Genomic DNA, 19,149 nt, shown 5'->3' with positions numbered 1-19,149 from the left:
AGGCAGGGGCGTAACTAGGAAACACTGGGTCCCATAGCACACTTTTTACTGGAGCCCCCTCCTTCGGTGCCACACACAGCCCGCCCATATAGAAAGTGCCATAAAGCCCACTCCTGTAGACAGTGCTATACAGCGCCCCCTGTAGACAGTGCTATACAGCGCCCCCTGTAGACAGTGCTATACAGCTCCCCCTGTAGACAGTGCTATACAGCGCCCCCTGTTGACAGTGCTATACAGCGCCCCTTGTAGACAGTGCTATACAGCCCCCCCTGTAGACAGTGCTATACAGCCCCCCTGTAGACAGTGCTATACAGCCCCCCCTGTAGACAGTGCTATACAGCCCCCCCTGTAGACAGTGCTATACAGCCCCCCCTGTAGACAGTGCTATACAGTCCCCTGTAGACAGTGCTATACAGCGCCCCCTGTAGACAGTGCTATACAGCGCCCCCTGTAGACAGTGCTGTACAGTGCACCCTGTAGACAGTGCTATACAGCTCCCCCTGTAGACAGTGCTTTACAGCGCCCCCTGTAGACAGTGCTATACAGCCCCCCTGTAGACAGTGCTATACAGCGCCCCCTGTAGACAGTGCTATACAGCTCCCCCTGTAGACAGTGCTATACAGCGCCCCCTGTTGACAGTGCTATACAGCGCCCCTTGTAGACAGTGCTATACAGCGCCCCCTGTAGACAGTGCTATACAGCCCCCCCCTGTAGACAGTGCTATACAGCGCCCCCTGTAGACAGTGCTATACAGCGCCCCCTGTAGACAGTGCTATACAGCGCCCCCTGTAGACAGTGCTTTACAGCGCCCCCTGTAGACAGTGCTTTACAGAGCCCCCTGTAGACAGTGTTATACAGCGCCCCCTGTAGACAGTGCTATACAGCTCCCCCTGTAGACAGTGCTATACAGCGCCCCCTGTTGACAGTGCTATACAGCGCCCCTTGTAGACAGTGCTATACAGCGCCCCCTGTAGACAGTGCTATACAGCCCCCCCTGTAGACAGTGCTATACAGCGCCCCCTGTAGACAGTGCTTTACAGCGCCCCCTGTAGACAGTGCTTTACAGAGCCCCCTGTAGACAGTGCTATACAGTGCCCCCTGTAGACAGTATTATACAGCTCACCTTGTAGACAGTGCTATACAGCGCCCCCTGGAGACAGTGCTATACAGCGCCCCCTGTAGACAGTGCTATACAGCCCCCCCTGTAGACAGTGCTATACAGCCCCCCCTGTAGACAGTGCTATACAGCCCCCCTGTAGACAGTGCTATACAGCCCCCCCTGTAGACAGTGCTATACAGCCCCCCCTGTAGACAGTGCTATACAGCCCCCTGTAGACAGTGCTATACAGCCCCCTGTAGACAGTGCTATACAGCGCCCCCTGTAGACAGTGCTATACAGCGCCCCCTGTAGACAGTGCTGTACAGTGCACCCTGTAGACAGTGCTATACAGCTCCCCCTGTATACAGTGCTATACAGCGCCCCCTGTAGACAGTGCTATACAGCCCCCCCTGTAGACAGTGCTATACAGCCCCCCCTGTAGACAGTGCTATACAGCTCCCCCTGTATACAGTGCTATACAGCGCCCCCTGTAGACAGTGCTATACAGCCCCCCCTGTAGACAGTGCTATACAGCGCCCCCTGTAGACAGTGCTATACAGCTCCCCCTGTAGACAGTGCTTTACAGCGCCCCCTGTAGACAGTGCTATACAGCCCCCCTGTAGACAGTGCTATACAGCGCCCCCTGTAGACAGTGCTATACAGCTCCCCCTGTAGACAGTGCTATACAGCGCCCCCTGTTGACAGTGCTATACAGCGCCCCTTGTAGACAGTGCTATACAGCGCCCCCTGTAGACAGTGCTATACAGCCCCCCCCCTGTAGACAGTGCTATACAGCGCCCCCTGTAGACAGTGCTATACAGCACCCCCTGTAGACAGTGCTATACAGCCCCCCCCTGTAGACAGTGCTATACAGCGCCCCCTGTAGACAGTGCTATACAGCGCCCCCTGTAGACAGTGCTATACAGCCCCCCCCCGTAGACAGTGCTATACAGCGCCCCCTGTAGACAGTGCTTTACAGTGCCCCCTGTAGACAGTGCTTTACAGAGCCCCCTGTAGACAGTGTTATACAGCGCCCCCTGTAGACAGTGCTATACAGCACCCCCTGTAGACCGTGCTATACAGCGCCCCCTGTAGACAGTGCTATACAGCACCCCCTGTAGACCGTGCTATACAGCGCCCCCTGTATACAGTGCTATACAGCGCCCCCTGTAGACAGTGCTATACCGCACCCCCTGTAGACAGTGCTATACAGCGCCCCCTGTAGACAGTGCTATACAGCCCCCCTGTAGACAGTGCTTTACAGCGCCCCCTGTAGACAGTGTTATACAGCTCCCCCTGTAAACAGTGCTATACAGCTCCCCCTGTAGACAGTGCTATACAGCCCCCCCTGTAGACAGTGCTATACAGCCCCCCCTGTAGACAGGGCTATACTTTCAAGTATCACAAAGAGGTACAATCGATGCGCTGCGCAGCATAATTTTTTCTTATTTTAAGCCACTCCTCTAATCCCACCCAATCCCCGCTCATACACACCAGGTTGAGCCCACACAGTATCATGCTCCCATAGTGCCCCCCACACAGTATAATGCCCCCATAACTGCCACCACACAGTATAATGCCCCCATAGCTGCCACCACACAGTATAATGCCCCCATAGCTGCCCCCACACAGTATAATGCCCCCCATAGTGGCCCCCACAATATAATGCCCCCATAGTGGCCCCCACAGTATAATGCTCCCATAGCTGCCCCCACACAGTATAATGCTGCCCATACAATATAATGCCCCCCATATAGTATAATGCCCCCCATATAGTAAAATTCTCCTATAGCTGCCACCATATCAGCCCCCCTTCCCTACCCATTATAATGCCCCATAGTGCCTAATAGAAAAATAATAACATAATTACTTACCTATCCCTGTTCCCATGATGGGCAGTGAATCCTTCTCCTCCGGTCTGTGCTGTGAGTGACTCGGCGCAGACAGGCGCGATGAAGTGACATCACAACATTGCGCCTGTCTTCGCCGAGCCGCTCACGGCAGAGTGAATCCTGGAGCAAGGAGCCGTCAACTCCAGCATTCAGGAAGCGGGAACAGTCTTACGGGCCCGGTCACAATTGCGACCGTTGCGACCCCTAGAGCTACGCCACTGGTGCAGTAGCCTATGGCAGAGCAGGGAGATACCTCCCTGCTCTGTCACAGTATTCAATAGCATCTGCATCCGAAGGACGCAGACACTAATGAATGGGGTGTAGCTACCGCTGTAGCAGCCATAGCGGCTGCTAGCGGAGCATCTGGGCATGGGGGGCCGTGCCGACTGGCGGCAGGGGACCCTTCTTGCCTGGGGACCCGTAGCAGCCGCGTTGGCTGCTACAGCGGTAGTTACGCCACTGTTCCCAGGCCCTTCTGCCACATAAGAAAACTCAGGTATTATAAATGGCACATGGTAGATTATGAATTGGGGCTCGGGAGATTCAGGTTACCAAAAAGAGTGTCCCATGCAGAGTGCCTGTAGCCCAATCTCTGTCCAGCGGGGACTCGTTCCTCTCCTTCAATGGAGAAATGGAAAATCTTCCATAGGAACAGCTAATTCCTCTCAGTTCTAGCAGTGAGGATGAGACTGCGGGACATCGGAGTCGTTATATTAATCCTGCAGGGGTTTGTTGTGAGTGACATACGTGGGCGCAGCGTGACATCACTCGTGTTATTCCGCAGCTTCATCTGATCCATTAACTCATTGCCAACAAATCCAAGTGACAGAAACAGCTGCAAAATGTACTGCTCCTCCGAGGTCGGCACAGGCCCAAGACTATATATATATATTATATTACGTTACGTTATACTAATAATATTCTCTCTGCAAAAGCAAAGAGTCCATACTAAGATTGTTTTTAAAAAACATTTTTGCCCAAAAAATTTTGGGCATCAGAAATTTAAAGGAGAACGCTCACAAGTTGAAGTCACAGATTGCCCGTGTAGGTACCTTCTGTACTAGTTTCCTTACGACATCACTTCCTTTCCTTTTTTTAAAAATATTTTTGAAAAATGTTTTTGCTCATCAGAACTTTAAAGGAGAACACCCACAAGATGAAGCTATAGACGGTCTGGATGGAGGGAGCTTCTGTAGTAGTTTCCCTATGACAACACTTCCTTTACTGTGCTCTAGCGGTTCTGCTTTGTAATAGGGGCACAGCCACTAATCATTAACCAATGTGGGCTAAAAAGTGACAGCAAGAATGTAATTGGTTCAGGGGCGGACCCTTATAAAAGAGGGCTCCTGTGCACTATTGAGCTCCTAGCCTGCAGGGACCTACGCAACTCTACAGGTTGCACTAACTGTATTGTACATCCGCTCCTGGATTGGCTGCTAAGAGCCACACCTCCACTTTGCTTTCATACATGAGCCTACTGTCCCTATGACAGTACTTAATGATTGGTGCACGGGGATGGAAGTTGTCATGGGGAAACCCGAACAGAATGACATCACAGAAATCCCGTAACTTCAACCTTTAAGAACCGATTTAATAATATGTTGTACTTCTGATAGTTTTATAGAATCCTATGACTCATATACACGAGAAAGAAGCAAGTTTAATTTTATTATTTGCAAAGTCATTTGTAAATTATTACAAAAATAATTTCTGTTCTGTAGATCAGAATTAAGAGCAACATCTGTAGATGGGATCTGTCAAAAATCGTATACAATGAGTGACTCCTGTCAGCCAAACCTTCCCAAAAACTCAGCTCTCACATGATGATTTATAACATAATATGTGACAAGTTCATAATTCTATCTCTTATATTGAACCAACATCAGTCCCTGTCCTCAGGAGCTTACAATCTAATGTATCTCCCTCACACTCACACTAGAACCCATTCCCTAAGAAGTTAAAGGGGTATTTCAACCTCAAACATATATCGCCGATCCAATAGATACACCTTTAAAAGGGGTGTCTTCTCCAAAAACAGCCACCCTGGTGATTAGCTGCCAGTAAAAATATTGTCCAGCCAATCAGAGGAAATGTAAATTCTCAGCCATGGAATAAATAGATGGGCCAGGTCCACCAGAGTGAGAGCGGCTTTTACCACCCTCCATATTTGACCATAGATTGGGTCATCTTGTAGCTCTCACACATGCTGACACTATTCCCCGTACAGATGTAGCCATATTTATCTTGACTTTTAACGCATTAAATACACGGTGGCAAGATCCTTTATCTTGACTTTTTCAAAGACATTTGTTGTGTGAGTCCAGATAAAGACGGCTACATCTGTATGAAAATGCAAACGATCACTGACCAGTGGTGAAAAGTGGTACTGCAACCAAAAATAAACTAGTTAATTTACAAATGTAATTTTCAACATTTTAGGTAATTTTCACTAAAAAGAAAAAAAAAAATTTCATCTGTAATGTAACCACCTATCCTAATCTAGAAATTTTCAGCAGAGATTCTAATTCTCCTCTAAGTGGAGGCCTCAATAGTGATATATAGAGAGTGGGAGGCTCCAGAACTCATGTCTTTGTCCTGGACTGAGCCGGGAGTTGTCTTCATCACACTTCGGACGAGTTGTGTGGAAGATGTTTTTTTTTGTTCTATTCATTGAGATTCTGCAAAGAAAATAAGATAAGGAAGAAATCCAATAAGTTCCTTGGTTACATTGACACATTGATAAATTCATATTAAACTCAAGAGAAATGACCTGGCCATGTGTAGGGGAGTGATCTGCAACCTGTGTCTCTCCAGTAGTGTGAAACTACAACTCCCACCATGTCACGGGCTGTGAGGACATGCTGGAATTTGCAGTGTAAATATATCTGGATAAGTAATGGTTACAGATCACAGAAATAGGAAATATTGGGTTTTATTCTATTGGACATTCTATAGGCTACATGCTGTGATGTATACAAAAATCATAGCACCCCATAGAAAAACTCAGAATAGGCCCCCACAGAGCACGGCAATTGCGGGGGTTTTTTTTGTTTTTTTTTTTGTATTAAAGTTAATTTCTACCATTCTGACTGACTAATGTCATAATATATATTACTAGGTTTCATTTTTGGTTTTCAAGCTTGAATGAAATCCTCTGCTTCTCTTCATAGCCATTAAAATAAATGATTCAATTCTGGGTTTTTGCAGTCACCACTAGGGGGAGCTCTCTGTTTATGCATTTATAAGGCTAGTATTGAACTTGGTGGCAGCTGTAAAAATATGTATGCAGTGAGCTCCCCCTAGTGGCAGTCACAGGCAAATCCTGTGACTTTGTGACAGTAAGAAGGGGAAGCAGTTCAGTGCTGATATAATATTTCCTACCTTGTACACAGAGTCTGTCCTCGGAGCGCTGAGCTCTTCGCCATGGTGTATGATTGCTAAAAACATACAGTGATGGAATATTTAGTTTATTTAGAGAGGACATCACAATTTTCTTGCAACAATGTATCAGGCTCCTAATCGGCTTCACTGTTTCCAACCCGCCACAAATCTCTATCACCGTCTCACCGTGTCACATGCAGCCCTGTCCTCACTAACATCCCACATGACAAAACACATCACCACTTCCCCGACAGTAGACACCTCTCCTGAAATACCCTGTTCTGCTGTGGTTCTGTCCCTTTCATTATCTAACTATCAATTTGTGACCTCTCACTTGTCTCCATTTCCCTCTTCACATCATGGCACTGCCTTGTCTCCAATAATATCATCACATGAATGAACCGGTCACTGCCCCCACAGTATCATCACGTTCCTCTCCTGCTGCTGTGATCATTCCCATTCCCTTTACCTCTTAAATTTAACAAACTGCCCCTGTCATGTGCCGCCATGTCCAACCAAAATATGACTGAATAAGTGGAGGAGTCACTGTCTTCAACAAGGTCAAGACACTCCTTCCCTGCTGTTGTTTGCATCATGATCTATAACTGACTAAAGAGAACTCTATTCTCAGCCCCATATACCCAACGCTCTATCCGCAGCACTCAATCCCCAGCACTCTATCCCCAGCACTCTATACCCAGCACTCTATCCCCACCGCCCTATAGCCAGTGCCCTATCCTCAGCACTCTATCCCCAGTGCTCTATTCCCAGCACCATATACCCAGCGCTCTATCCCAGAACTTTATCCCCAGCACCCTATACCCAGCGCTCTATCCTCAAAACTCTATCCCCAGCGCTCTATTCCCAGCACTCTATCATCAGCACTCTATCCCCAGCATTCAATCCGCAGCACACTATCCCCAGAGCTCTATCCTCAGCACTCTATCCGCAGCGCTCTATCCCCAGCACTTTATCCGCAGCACTCTATCCCCACCACCCTATACCCAGTGCACTATCCTCAGCACTCTGTCCCCAGCACTCTATCCCCAGCGCTCTATCCTCGGCACCATATCCCCAGTGCTCTATTCTCAGCACTCTATCCCCAGCGCTCTATCCACATCATTCTATACTCAGCTCTCTATACTCAGCACTCTATCCCCAGCACTCTATATTCGGCACTCTATATTTGGCACTCTATCCCCATCACTCTATCCTCAATGTTCCATCTCCAGCACTCTATATTTGGCACTCTATCCCCAGCACTCTATGCTCACCCACATTTGTAGGTATTATACTATGTATATTTTACACTTTATGTACTTATTGACTACTATACGGGACAACGTGAATTATTATGTTACTAGTTTCCATTCTACCTTTTTGTCTTTTCTTCATATTTCTCCTAACAAAGCAGAAAAGAGCCAAGGCAATCAAGGAGAGGATGAAGATGTTTCCCGCTATGAAGGCGCCGAGAATGGTGAAGTCAATGTCCCTGGTACCTAAAAAAAGTTAATCACCTGTTTTTTCATACAAACTCACTATATGCAAATAGTAAATGTGAACATACCAAAGAGGGGTCCCATGTGGTGTATATGAGGGAACAGGAGGGAGGAGAACCCCATCTCTGGCTCTCCTCATTACCCCTGGAAGATCTGTGACACCAGCTCAGTTACAGCGCTCAGTGGAGTCTATTGGAGTCCCAAATTTACGACCTGTCTCATTTCTGATGACATCAGAGGGCCATACTTTACACTGCAGCTGTGATTATATGCAAAGATCCTACCTCTTCCACAAGCCCAGATATTGGTTTATAGTCTACTAATGCCCATTACAAAACACTGGCTGATAATAAGTGAGTGGCAGGAGGAGTCACTGGCTGATAATCCCTGAGCATTGTGATTTTGTGCTGCATTCTGCATTCATCCCATTTTTGAGGACATCACAATAAATATAGAAATGACGAGCATTTATTTACCACACTGCGGGGCAGGTGCCGTCACTATTGTTGGAGCCGGAGTTGGAGATGTCTCTGCAATGAAGTTAAATGCATTTACAATGTATTAGGTGCATATGAAAAATCCTTTTCACATAAAGGGATTCTCCACTTGAGACAATCCCTTTTTGTTGGGAGGGTCCCCTGAGTATAAGATGATCTCAGGGTGTCCTGCTGGGAACCCCAGTGATCATCTGTAATCTGGGAGAGAACCTGGAAACATGCGTTTACTTTTGCTGCAGCTCCCCCGCGGATCAAAAAAGGCATTACAGAATTTTTTTTTAAAAACCAATAGGTTGTACATGTAATGCATGAAAGTGCTGAGTCCTCCAGCTCTTTATAGTCGCCATCTGCTCTGACTAAAAAATAAGGGGGACCCTCTTCTTTCTGTTACATTATAAATCCCTAATAGAAAAAATAGAAAAAAAGGTGTTTATAAACTCGACAACACCATTGAAAAAATGTATAAAGTACAAAAAAAAAAAAGAAAGAATAAAGTATGGTGTGTTATTAACTATTTAAAGTGGAAAAATGGCTGGGAACACTGAGGTTCTCAAAATTAAGAGGCCTCAACAAAACCGCAACAGCCACTACCACCAACGACTCAAGAACCATCTTACCATAGGAGATCTTGACGTCTGGACCTTCATTTTTAGCTGTAACAAAATGACAAAATTGATACAAATAATGAGACCAGATCCCAAGATGAGGACTAATAACCAATCTCAATTCTCCGATCTGGTTGACAACTGTTAATAAAGTTTATTGATGACATTTATAAAAACCGATGCATACGACAATGGTGCTGATGGACTACTCAGCAATAGGTAGAACATGTCCAAATGAAATATATTGGTCTTCTTTTCAACCCAACAAGGACTACGACCAGTGAGGTATGGGTGTGTTATGGACCATTATACATAGCCACTGGTACCTACAGTAGGTACAACTACTAGCCCACTGGACCACCAGGATAGTAAGTCAACTACCACTTCACAAGGGTTGTCTAGAGGGTCCTCCAGAACAGAGGTAAGACCATTGAATCATAAAGTATTACTATTGAATCATTAGGGTAGAAATTGCCCTCACCTGGTCACCCTATAAAGGGTTTATGGCACTAGGTCACCATATATGAATGTTAAACTATTAGATAACTTGCGAAAAGTCACTTCACCACTGTACCAGTGGGTCATCTAGAATAGTTTTCCCACCATTGACTGGATATGCCCTAGAGGACTTATTGTTGGGATCTGACCACTGGAACCTCCATTGATCCCAAGAATTGGTGGTACCCAGACTTCATTCACAGCAGAGAAGGGGCCACATGTGTATAGTCCTCCTCCATTAAAGTGAACGGGAGATATAAAAAACTGTTAAGGGAGTGAGGTTGTTTCTGAATTTTCCCTAAACTTTTGTGGAAACTTCTTCCTTGGATATAGCAACCTGACAGCTCCGGGATCGATGTGGGTCCTAGTGGATGACCTTTACCGATCCGACTTTTACAGCATTTCTAGATTATATTATTTAAACGTCTTTGGTGTAAAAATGTCTTGAGGGAAATTTTGGTAACAGCTTTGACCTCGTGGTTACAGCATTTATAGGGTTACTGGATCCCTCAGTGATACTCACCGCATTCTCATACACTATCACCCACCACTTACATTGCAAAATGATATCAACAAAGTCACTGGTGTCCCCGTGTGGATTCCATGCGGAGCAGCTGTAAGTATTATTATCACTAGATGTTATGTCCATCAGAAAGAGCTGCAGACCCGTTCCAGTCACGCTGCTGACCACAGTATTCTCTCCCTTCGCCCAAGTCACGTAAGCAGCTGGGTTACTGATAACTGAGCAATTGAGGGTCACAGAATCCCCTTCATTCAGCACCATGGTGTGGTTTGCTATTAATCCTGGAGAAACATAGAAAATTAAAGGCTATGTTCACCTTTGAAATCGTTTTTGCTTTTTTTGCTTATCAGTGTGTTTGGTGCAATTTGCTAAATACTTTTTATTCAAATTTATGTTTACTTTTTAGATACAGCTGCTTTGTATCCTGTATACAGAGCAGCTGTATCTAGCACTGAAAACTGAATCCGTGAGATTATCGGCACTGACGGGTTCTCTGACACGCAGCATCAAACTGTTACCGATCACATCTATTGGCACAACTTAGATGTGATCGATTACAGGTGGATCCTGTGTGTTAGAGACACGAAGAACCTGCTGTCACTGAACCCGTCAGTCCTGCTGACCTGACGGATACAAGTTCCAGTGCTAGATATGGCTGCTCTGTATACAGGATCCAAAGCAGCTGTATCTCAAAAAGTTAAAATATTTTTTAATAACCGGTATTTAGAAAGTTGCACCAATCACACAGATAAACAATTTTATTTAAAAAAATAATAATATTTCAAAGGTGTACATAGCCTTTAAGAACATAAATAATTTTAGTACTATATATACATAGAAAATATACAGTAAGCTGCAGCATGTAAAATGCTAGATGCAAAATGTGTAAAAAAAAAAAGGAAAGCACATACTACCATAAGTATAAAACAGAGATATATAATAAACTTTTCTAGAACTGAAGCCCACCACCTGTCAACAGCTTGTCTTCCATGCCCAGATGTGTTTGCTGTCTGTATACTGTAGTTTGGGACACATTGACTATGCTGCTGATATAGAGATAAGAATTTGGTTACATGCACCAGATTGGCTAGTTGTAATCAATAATTGACATTATGCTGTGAGTCTCTTCTGTGAGAAAGGCAGATAGAGCTGCTTCAGTGAGTGTCTGGACACAGAACTGTTCACGTGTTTTCCCAATTACATAATATAGATGTATCTTTTTCATTCTTTTCATGTGAGGAAGAGGGAGAAGTAACAGATTTGTGTATATAACTACTTTAAAGAGGTTTTCTGTGTCTTCCAGGAATTTTGGTAGGATACAATAACCGCCGGCATTACTTACCCGCCAATGGCCGTGACCGCATATCTGTAAACTCGTGCCGGCGTCCTCTGAGACGCTGGCACACAAGACTGTTCTCGGCTGCTGCTGTGCATAGGGTGCACGTTCTCTCCTGGCCTTAGACGGCCAGCGCGGGCACCAAGAAAATCTCCCCCAACCTATCCCAGCAAACCAGGAACTAGAAAAGGAACTCTGCCCATTCATTCCTTGCCTGAGCATTGTTGTGTCTACCCATGCTCGTTTAGCAAATGGTCCCTAAGTTATATCCTGTTCCAAGTGTTTCCGTATCCTGCTTCCTGTATCCCATATCCAGATAGTGTGTTTGTTCCTGAGCGAGGTCTAGCGTTGGAGTCGAGTTCATCCTCAGTGCAACGTGTCATCAGGTGTCATCTGGTCATACAGGTTTTGTATATAAGTCCTTTACACTTGAATAGGGATGTGGTGGTGCAGTTATAATGCCAACGGGCACTTTAAGTGTTTAATAAATTCATATTGAGCTTAGTTAATATAGCAAAACCATCGTAAAAACATGAATGACAAAGAAGTAAAATGCACTCAGCAAAATGTCCATGCACAAAGGAGCAAACAGGTCATTACCTGAGGAGCCAATAAAAATATTTATGGATGGTGGATCTGAAATGAATGCAGGAATAATACAAATATAATAGATGTATAGCAAAATACAAGGATATACAGTATCTGTGAACAACCACCCACCACATGACTGCCCAAAGAAAGAACAAAATAATAAACAATAAGTCAGAGGGGCAACAAAAAAAATAAAAAATGAAAAATAAAAAAAACAAGGAGGCAAAAAATGTAAAGTGTAACGAATACCCATTGGGGACTAAAACGTTCAAATTTAGAGATCAGTTGTGCTTATTCTTAGGCCTCATGCACACGACCGTAGCCGTGTGCACGGCCATGATTTTCGGGTCGGCCGGCTGCGGACCGTCAGCCGCGAGCCGCCCGCAAATCACGGGCAATGCACATGGCTGCGGCCATTATTTTCAATGAGCCCGGCCCGCAGAACACGGCCGTAATAAGACAGGTCCGTTCTTTCTGCGGTGCGGGCTCCCGGGCCAAGCACGGACCGTAAAAACTATGGTCGTGTGCATGGCCCCATAGAAATGAATGGGGCCGCAATTCTCCCGTGGATTTTCGGGGGAATTGCGGCCGCAAAAACATGTTCGTGTGAATGGGGCCTTATAAAAGCTTGCTGTCCAGATTTCCCAAAAACTGAAAGGGCCATAGGCTCCGTTCACACGACACCTATAGGCTTAAGATCTGAAATCCCCCAATGTTCCCTACTTGTTTAGTGTCTGTACAGGACTTGCTCTGGGAATTTGACTGCATGACAACCATATAGGAGATCATCTATGCTGTAAGGGTTGTGTCTGTCTATAAGCTTGTTGACTGTTTCAGCAGAATTATGAATGTAGCTCTGGAGTATAATACATACCATAACTCAGGATCAAAAAAAAAAAAAATCTAATGTAATTTATGAACACAACAGTGACTCAACCAGCAGAAGAGTGAGTGCAGCTCTGGAGTATAATACATGATGTAACTCAGAATTAGTACAGGATAAGTAATGTAATGTATTTACACAGTGACTCCACCAGCAGAATAGTGAGTGCAGCTCTGGAGTATTATACAGGATCTTACTCGGGATCAGTACAGGATAAGTAATGTAATGTATGTACACAGATGCAGATCAGCAGCACAGGACAATTTTTCTAAAGTGGGTGCACGCCTCCTAGGTCAGAGTCCAAGAGTGACCCCTCAATCAGAACAAAAAGAAATTGAGGCAGCACTACGAAATATTTGGATGAAGATCCTTTTATTCCACGTGTGTGCAACGTTTCAGCTCGGTGTGAGCCTTTCTCAAGCATTTCTTTTTGTTCTAATGTATGTACACAGTGACTCCACCAGCACAATAGTGAGTGCAGCTCTGGAGTATAATACAGGATGTAACTCAGGATCAGTACAGGATAAGTATTGTAATGTATGTACACAGTGACTCCACCAGCAGAATAGTGAGTGCAGCTCTGGAGTATAATACAGGATATAACTCAGGATCAGTACAGGATAAGTAATGTAATGTATGTACACAGTGACTCCACCAGCAGAATAGTGAGTGCAGCTCTGGAGTATAATACAGGATGTAACTCAGGATCAGTACAGGATAAGTAATGTAATCTATGTACATAGTGACTCCACCAGCAGAATAGTGAGTGCAGCTCTGGAGTATAATACAGGATGTAACTCAGGATCAGTACAGGATAAGTAATGTAATGTATGTACACAGTGACTCCACCAGCAGAATAGTGAGTGCAGCTCTGGAGTATAATACAGGATGTAACTCAGGATCAGTACAGGATAAGTAATGTAATGTATGTACACAGTGACTCCACCAGCACAATAGTGAGTGCAGCTCTGGAGTATAATACAGGATGTAACTCAGGATCAGTACAGGATGAGTAATGTAAAGTATGTACACAGTGACTCCACCAGCAGAATAGTGAGTGCAGCTCTGGAGTATAATACAGGATGTAACTCAGGATCAGAACAAGATAAGTAATGTAATGTATGTACACAGTGACTGCACCAGCAGTATAATGAGTGCAGCTCTGGAGTATAATACAGGATGTAACTCAGGATCAGTACAGGATAAGTAATGTAATGTATGTACACAGTGACTCCACCAGCACAATAGTGAGTGCAGCTCTGGAGTATAATACAGGATGTAACTCAGGATCAGTACAGGATGAGTAATGTAAAGTATGTACACAGTGACTCCACCAGCAGAATAGTGAGTGCAGCTCTGGAGTATAATACAGGATGTAACTCAGGATCAGAACAAGATAAGTAATGTAATGTATGTACACAGTGACTGCACCAGCAGTATAATGAGTGCAGCTCTGGAGTATAATACAGGATGTAACTCAGGATCAGTACAGGATAAGTAATGTAATGTATGTACACAGTGACTCCACCAGCACAATAGTGAGTGTAGCTCTGGAGTATAATACAGGATGTAACTCAGGATCAGTGCAGGATAAGTAATGTAATGTATGTACACAGTGACTCCACTAGCAGAATAGTGAGTGCAGCTCTGGAGTATAATACAGGATGTAACTCAGGATCAGTACAGGATAAGTAATGTAATGTAAGTACACAGTGACTCCACCAGTAGAATAGTGAGTGCAGCTCTGGAGTATAATACAGGATGTAACCCAGGATCAGTACAGGATAAGTAATGTAATGTATGTACACAGTGACTCCACTAGCAGAATAGTGAGTGCAGCTCTGGAGTATAATACAGGATGTAACTCAGGATCAGTACAGGATAAGTAATGTAATGTATGTACACAGTGACTCCACCAGTAGAATAGTGAGTGCAGCTCTGGAGTATAATACAGGATGTAACCCAGGATCAGTACAGGATAAGTAATGTAATGTATGTACACAGTGACTCCACCAGCAGAATAGTGAGTGCAGCTCTGGAGTATAATACAGGATATAACTCAGGATCAGTACAGGATAAGTAATGTAATGTATGTACACAGTGACTCCACCAGCAGAATAGTGAGTGCAGCTCTGGAGTATAATACAGGATGTAACTCAGGATCAGTACAGGATAAGTAATGTAATGTATGTACACAGTGACTCCACCAGTAGAATAGTGAGTGCAGCTCTGGAGTATAATACAGGATGTAACCCAGGATCAGTACAGGATAAGTAATGTAATGTATGTACACAGTGACTCCACCAGCAGAATAGTGAGTGCAGCTCTGGAGTATAATACAGGATGTAACCCAGGATCAGTACAGGATAAGTAATGTAATGTATGTACACAGTGACTCCACCAGCAGAATAGTGAGTGCAGCTCTGGAGTATAATACAGGATATAACTCAGGATCAGTACAGGATAAGTAATGTAATGTATGTACACAGTGACTCCACCAGCAGAATAGTGAGTGCAGCTCTGGAGTATAATACAGGATGTAACTCAGGATCAGTACAGGATAAGTAATGTAATCTATGTACATAGTGACTCCACCAGCAGAATAGTGAGTGCAGCTCTGGAGTATAATACAGGATGTAACTCAGGATCAGTACAGGATAAGTAATGTAATGTATGTACACAGTGACTCCACCAGCAGAATAGTGAGTGCAGCTCTGGAGTATAATACAGGATGTAACTCAGGATCAGTACAGGATAAGTAATGTAATGTATGTACACAGTGACTCCACCAGCACAATAGTGAGTGCAGCTCTGGAGTATAATACAGGATGTAACTCAGGATCAGTACAGGATGAGTAATGTAAAGTATGTACACAGTGACTCCACCAGCAGAATAGTGAGTGCAGCTCTGGAGTATAATACAGGATGTAACTCAGGATCAGAACAAGATAAGTAATGTAATGTATGTACACAGTGACTGCACCAGCAGTATAATGAGTGCAGCTCTGGAGTATAATACAGGATGTAACTCAGGATCAGTACAGGATAAGTAATGTAATGTATGTACACAGTGACTCCACCAGCACAATAGTGAGTGCAGCTCTGGAGTATAATACAGGATGTAACTCAGGATCAGTACAGGATGAGTAATGTAAAGTATGTACACAGTGACTCCACCAGCAGAATAGTGAGTGCAGCTCTGGAGTATAATACAGGATGTAACTCAGGATCAGAACAAGATAAGTAATGTAATGTATGTACACAGTGACTGCACCAGCAGTATAATGAGTGCAGCTCTGGAGTATAATACAGGATGTAACTCAGGATCAGTACAGGATAAGTAATGTAATGTATGTACACAGTGACTCCACCAGCACAATAGTGAGTGTAGCTCTGGAGTATAATACAGGATGTAACTCAGGATCAGTGCAGGATAAGTAATGTAATGTATGTACACAGTGACTCCACTAGCAGAATAGTGAGTGCAGCTCTGGAGTATAATACAGGATGTAACTCAGGATCAGTACAGGATAAGTAATGTAATGTAAGTACACAGTGACTCCACCAGTAGAATAGTGAGTGCAGCTCTGAAGTATAATACAGGATGTAACTCAGGATCAGTACAGGATAAGTAACGTAATGTATGTACACAGTGACTCCACCAGCAGAATAGTGAGTGCAGCTCTGGAGTATAATACAGGATATAACTCAGGATCAGTACAGGATAAGTAATGTAATGTATGTACACAGTGACTCCACCAGCAGAATAGTGAGTGCAGCTCTGGAGTATAATACAGGATGTAACACTGGATCAGTACAGGATAAGTAAAGTAATGTGTTTTTAACTTGTATGCCAATGTTTACTAGGTTATCGATGGCAAAGTCTCCAGGAGCCAGCTGTCAACCAACTGAAAATAATTCCCAGTATGTGTATTCATGACCCTGAACCTAATACTTACACTGAACATCCAGGACAATTGTCTTCTGGATTGAAGACTTCATGGCAGGATAGTTCACCTCACAGGTTATAGAAGTCTTGTGATCACTCAATAATGGGGTAAATTTTACAGTTGATGATTTTCCCCAAATTCCATCCAGGTTACCCTTCCACCATGTGATTGTGGGATCTGCTCCATCGCAATTGACTGGAGGGGAACATGTCAGTGTCACCTCTTCACCGACTCTCAGATGACCCAAATTAGAAATTTCAGGTTTTTGTGTGAGATCTGTAGCATTAAAAAATATTTTCAAGTATTATTGATTTACACCAATCACTGTTAGGGCAGAGCTGTATGGTAGCATAAGAAGTCCCTAATGCTCCCTATTACGAAGCTACATGCATTCTGTAAACGCTGTATTCTGCCTCTACCTATGTATATATCCATCATAATTTGTCATCTAGTGGTTCAGACTACAATTAAAAATTTAAATTAGAGGTACAGAATGGCCCCATAAACTTCTCTGGGCATTGTATCGCGACATGATCCCTTAAAGAGATATCTCACATTTACTGGCACTGATCCAAAATACATTATTTCTGTAATATTATTCCTGCATATGATTTGTGTTGTCAACTGTAGGTCAAATCCTGCCATCATAAAATAATCTTTATGTTATTGATAGAGCACAGATTACATCATCTTTATAGTCTGGGAGGATTATTCTCCAACATTCATGATTGCCCCTACTGAGTATTGTGGTTTGTAGAAGTGACAACTATCCTCAACATTTCTGTGAAATTACCGTATGCTGATGGCTTTGTCAAATGATCTCCCAACACAGGACTGTGGCATAACAGGAGCTGAAGTCAGACCTGTCAATCACACTGAAGTCCCACCCACGCTGAGCTACTCATCAGTGTATATAATGGGGGCAACACTTAAGTGGCCGATACAGAATATTTTAGTGTTTTTTTTTTACACTTTTTTCTTTCTTTTATTATAGTTTGTCACAACACACAATTTTTTAATGTATGTTTTAGTATTGGAGATCCATTTTATGTGCTGAAAAAATATATCCTGTTGACGTAAAAATGTATTTTGTGCAGTAATCTTACAGGACACTCACCTGTTACCAGAAATGTTACTTTGTTTGTTAAGTAATTATACATGAGAGAAGTCTCTTTGCTCCCTACAAATCTGAAGAAATATGTCCCTGTGTCTTGTTTCCTGGCATCCGTTACTTTCAGAGTGCAATCTCCATTATCTGGATTCCCTATCAGATGGAAATTTTGTTTTACTACAGGCACCGATGTGTTACTAGAGGCGATGTTGGTCTCAAAGTTACTCTTCCAGTATCCGGTAGAATTTTCAAATGTTGTTTTATAGTCCGCAGAGAAAGTGCAAGGAATAATTACACAAAGACCCTCCTGCACAGTGATACTTGTCTCCACCTGAATAGAATAACCTTCATGTAGATTCTGACACCGGGTATCTGCAGGAAAAGGAAGAAATACGTCATGTATGATCATAACATTTTCACAAAATGCTGTTTCAATATTATCCATTTTTATTATGTAATGACAAAATATATCCTGTTGCTACAAAATGAATTTTGTACAGTGAGCGTAACAAAAATACATAAAATGCCTTTTAGTGTACATTAAAAGTTTTTTTTTTTTGTACTATCTTACGTCAATGCTGAGCTAGATACTTGAATTTAGATAAGGCTGCGCTACTGAAAGATTCGGATAACAATTACCCTTCTGATTTCTGCACTGTTGACTTGGAGACCTTATGTCCCTTTAAATCACCGTCCACATCAATGTTTACATACAGTACAGTAGGTACAGTCAATTTTGATACCCAAAGAAGTACCAAATACATTTTTTACATGACCAATGTGTTGTCCTACTTACACAAACAGAGCTGTGACAGAATGATAATTGAAACATACACCTTGTTCCTGCCACTGCTTTCGAGCCTCATCCTGATGCTGTGCTGAATTCTGTAGTTCTTCTGTACAGAATCTGCCAATCAACAAAGATGACATATAAATATATCAATAAGTCTAATAAAATTCCATAAATGAAGAGGAAAACTAACTGATACTGTTTTACTCTCGGAGAAACATATATAAGTCTATTGCCTACAAGAAATGACACTTAAAGTGTATTCATATTTAGCTTTATTTTCTGCACATTTCCCCTGCACTATATTATCGGTGCGGCCAGATGTTACAATGTCATAAAGAAGATTTATAAAAATACAATTACGAAAGTCCAAAATCTAATTTAAATGAAAGCCGACCTGGCGATCAGCGGGGGGGAACCTATGGCCAGCCATTTATTTTCCCCGCAGTGGCCACTACAGGTGAAATGTAGTAATTACATGCCGGCCATTCAAA

The 19,149-nt window shown here is 43.5% G+C and overlaps 1 protein-coding gene across 1 annotated transcript; it reads right to left on the bottom strand.

Annotated features, from left to right (window-relative positions):
• Positions 1 to 5,654: 5,654 nt before the first annotated feature.
• Positions 5,655 to 18,731, bottom strand: LOC142662677 (sialic acid-binding Ig-like lectin 13). Its single transcript, XM_075840889.1, has 10 exons — positions 18,662 to 18,731; positions 17,872 to 18,237; positions 16,764 to 17,030; positions 11,931 to 11,966; positions 10,027 to 10,275; positions 8,986 to 9,021; positions 8,348 to 8,401; positions 7,749 to 7,871; positions 6,373 to 6,428; positions 5,655 to 5,669 (listed from the first exon to the last, which is right to left on the bottom strand). Exons 1-10 carry the CDS (start codon positions 18,729 to 18,731, stop codon positions 5,655 to 5,657), a joined length of 1,272 nt encoding a protein of 423 aa, XP_075697004.1.
• Between the last annotated feature and the right edge of the window lie 418 nt (positions 18,732 to 19,149).

This window comes from Rhinoderma darwinii, chromosome 10, assembly GCF_050947455.1.
Source record: "Rhinoderma darwinii isolate aRhiDar2 chromosome 10, aRhiDar2.hap1, whole genome shotgun sequence".
Taxonomy (NCBI): domain Eukaryota; kingdom Metazoa; phylum Chordata; class Amphibia; order Anura; family Rhinodermatidae; genus Rhinoderma; species Rhinoderma darwinii.
The sequence above is the reverse complement of the archived record's forward strand: the minus strand, read 5'-3'. Positions and strand labels throughout refer to the sequence as shown.

Excerpts from the sequence above, each read along its gene's own strand:
- LOC142662677 (XM_075840889.1), bottom strand. The coding sequence starts at position 18,731 with ATGAGGCTCGAAAGCAGTGGCAGGAACAAGGTGTATGTTTCAATTATC. Across the intron at positions 7,872-8,347 it reads GGCACCTGCCCCGCAGTGTG|GTACCAGGGACATTGACTTC; the intron begins GTAAATAAATGC and ends AACTTTTTTTAG. Across the intron at positions 6,429-7,748 it reads TATGAAGAAAAGACAAAAAG|CAATCATACACCATGGCGAA; the intron begins GTAGAATGGAAA and ends GTATGTTTTTAG.